The 3,157-nt window shown below is 43.0% G+C and overlaps 1 protein-coding gene across 1 annotated transcript; it reads right to left on the bottom strand.

The window, feature by feature from the left end:
• Positions 1-670: 670 nt before the first annotated feature.
• On the bottom strand, positions 671-2,899 carry LOC121943618 (ras-related protein Rap-2b). The gene is made up of 2 exons (XM_042487182.1): positions 1,991-2,899; positions 671-957 (listed from the first exon to the last, which is right to left on the bottom strand). The coding sequence occupies exon 1, from the start codon at positions 2,593-2,595 to the stop codon at positions 2,044-2,046; it is 552 nt and encodes a 183-aa protein (XP_042343116.1). The 5' UTR covers positions 2,596-2,899; the 3' UTR covers positions 671-957; positions 1,991-2,043.
• Positions 2,900-3,157: the final 258 nt, after the last annotated feature.

Raw genomic sequence — 3,157 nt, 5'->3', positions numbered from 1 at the left:
GCCTGGAAGGTAAGCATTTGGTGTTGTTATCATGTCTAGGGAGTTTCCAGTTACCTGTTGCATTTCAAGATATAGGTTTGGCCAGACTAAGCAGACATTGCAAAATGAACACCTTAGACTTCAAAAAGGCCAACGTAAAACATACAGAAAACTGCCATTCCATGAACAAAAAGCCTATTGTAGTTTCTTTTCAGCCTCTGCCCCTACGAGATTATCCAGAAGAACAGTTCACTGAATTGTGGATTGCCATGTTGAAGGGTTCTTTTGGTGATACATGTAGGTTGGCACTAAATCTGAACAGCTGATTTGTTTTGGAAAGGCACTCGACACAAGGGCGATCAGGTCACCGTCCCTGTGTCACTTCAGTTAAGGTCCTCTCGCGCAGTGAAGAGGAGATGAAGAAAAAAAGTGGCACTCATCACGTTTACTCCACCAGCAGATAAGTGGTGTCAATTTCTTTTGACTTTGGGAAAAAAAAAAAAAAAAAAAAAATAGGATTTGGAGTGTTGTGGAGCATTGCTCCAAAAATGGGTTAGGTAGAGATATCCCCAAAATCTTTACCCGCCCCAGACTGTGCAGTTTATTTAACAAAATATACTCTATCTCTCTGTCTTCTTATACAGAAATATCCATTTATGTGTGTCTCTAAGTGTTGCCCTCCATATCTTTCCATTGGGGTTTTAGTTCCAGTTGTGAGTACAGTTGGAACTGGTGAGGGGGGGGGTGTTGCTGAAAACTCTGGATCTGACACTGTGTTGACATCAATGGTGGACACTGATCGTGCAGCAAAGATACTCCAACCCAGCAGAATTCCTGAAGAGTGGACCCCTCCCTCTGAGTCTCAGTTGCTCCCCTCCTCCTCCTCTCGTCCCCCTGCAGCATTCCTCCCTGTATTTTCCTCCAAGGCCAGGGTGAGACATGAAGAAGAGCTCAACAGTACACACTTGCTGCAACACACTGCCACAAACAAGACATAAGAAGAGTTGTGAATGAACTACAACAACCTCTGACAAGAAAATAAACTGGTTTTAGGGCTGGGATTGGTTCATCAACTTACTGAGCCTTTAATGTAGGCCAAACAAGAACACTGGAATCTCCCGACTCCTGTTAACCTCATTCTGGAAAATACCATTTGAGCAGTTGTTGAACAACTCTGTAGGTGTACAGATTAGGGCGTCTGCAGGTATCAGACACTTCAAATTTAATGCTTTTTAAAGACCTTTTCAAGATCATTTTCACAAATTTAAGACAGATACTTGGACAAATAATAATTTTCTTATTAAAGCATTATAGGTGAGTAAATGTAAATTCATTTGTTTTCATATGTGGTCCTGTGTAGGTTTTTGTGTAGGAATATGGTTATTAGAGTTAAGTTAATCTACATTTTGCCAACAGATGCTTGCAAGTAAAAAGTAAAAAAATACATTTGGTGGTATGTAAGAAATGTAGACTTTTATGCAGAGGAGCTGGACTCATTTTGAGAAAATGAAATCATATTATGGAAAATTGAAATAAGATTTAATGTTTGTGGTAAGTAAGGGCTAACAAATTTGAATTTACAACTCAGTTATGACTTTAAAGGCCTAATATTTACATAATTGAATGCAAGACATTTTAAGACTATTTAGGGACCTGACACTTACTTTGTAAGCATAATTAAGTCAGCCACAGCTTGCTCCTCCAGTTCTGCAAATGAGTCAGACACTTCCCAAATTTGCTTGGCAAAACAATAGACTACAAGTGTCCTACTGTACCAGCGGAAACCAACACTGAGTTTTGCTGTCAATCAAGTAAACACACTAGCGCTAATCTTAAAAATGAAGCCAAGTTGGGCATACATCCGGTGTATTGCTGATCACTGCTCTACACTTAATATGGACATGTGCTGAGAAAGGATTTCAAGAACATGTTTATAATAAGCACAAGGGTTAATAAACTTAACATCACTAATGTCAGCTTTATAGTTTCAGTGTATGTTGTCTCAACTCACCATTGCAAACTTAAAACCGAGCAAAGAATAAAACTTTATGGTCGTCCTTTTTCTTAAAGAATGACACAAGACGAGCAGCACTGGTCGTCGCCATTTGGTGTTGAGGCATAGTTCATCTGTCGGACAATCTCTGCAAACAGTTCGTCCACCGAGGTTTTATTTTTGGCTGAAGTTTCCATGAACGGGCAGTTCCAGTCGTCCGCCAGTGCCTTCCCCTCACCGGACGAGACCTCCCTTTCCCCCTCCAGGTCCACTTTGTTTCCAACCAGAATCATCGGCACTCTCTCGTACCTTTTCACCCGAATGATCTGATCCCGCATCGGTTTGATATCCTGGAAGCTCTGCTGGTTCACCAAGCTGTAGACCAGGATGAAACCCTGCCCGTTTTTTATGTACAGGTCTCGCATGGAGGCAAACTGCTCGGTCCCCGCCGTGTCCAGGATCTCCAGGACGGACGGAGAGGAGTCAACCTCGATCTCCTTCCTGTAGAAATCCTCTATCGTGGGGTCGTACTTCTCTATGAAGGATCCCGTCACGAACTGGACGGTTAACGCGGATTTACCGACCCCTCCGGACCCGAGAACCACTACTTTGTACTCTCTCATGGTTCCCCAAACACTCCTGCTTCCTCTCCGCTGTGAGCCCGCTAGCCGCCCTCCCTGCTGGGTTTCAAACACTCACCGTTGCGCCTCCGCCGGCAGTTCTTTAAGGGCTCCGGTCGGTGGATACGGGGCGTGGCCGTCAATTATCGGCGTTCAGGGGGTAGATACGGTTGTTTCCGACCCACGCTCAGCATTTGTATTGTGGCATGTTGAGTTCCCGACGACAGCCCGACCGGTTCTTGAGCGAGCTTCCCCCGTTTTCGTTCAAGTAGCCACCGTACGCCCGTTGCTCTCTTTAGTAGCGTCAAGTCAAACGTAACGGCAACATCTCATTTCCGGCGTGAGCCTTCAAAATAAAAACGTTAAGGCCACCCGTCCCCACAAATTTATTTCAATCACGACTTCAGTACTTCTTCGGTTAATTAACATTTTTTCTAAAACGCCTGTTCATTAGAATGTTTTTAGAATATTATTACATTAATGTGTTTTTTTTAATTGAATACAAGATCAATACAAGAATGCATACAGGTAGCCACATAGAAGTACAAAACAAATGAAACAATAG

Source organism: Plectropomus leopardus, chromosome 5, assembly GCF_008729295.1.
Source record: "Plectropomus leopardus isolate mb chromosome 5, YSFRI_Pleo_2.0, whole genome shotgun sequence".
In the NCBI taxonomy this organism is placed as follows: Eukaryota; Metazoa; Chordata; class Actinopteri; order Perciformes; family Serranidae; genus Plectropomus; species Plectropomus leopardus.
The sequence above is the reverse complement of the archived record's forward strand: the minus strand, read 5'-3'. Positions and strand labels throughout refer to the sequence as shown.

Excerpts from the sequence above, each read along its gene's own strand:
- LOC121943618 (XM_042487182.1), bottom strand. The coding sequence starts at position 2,595 with ATGAGAGAGTACAAAGTAGTGGTTCTCGGGTCCGGAGGGGTCGGTAAA.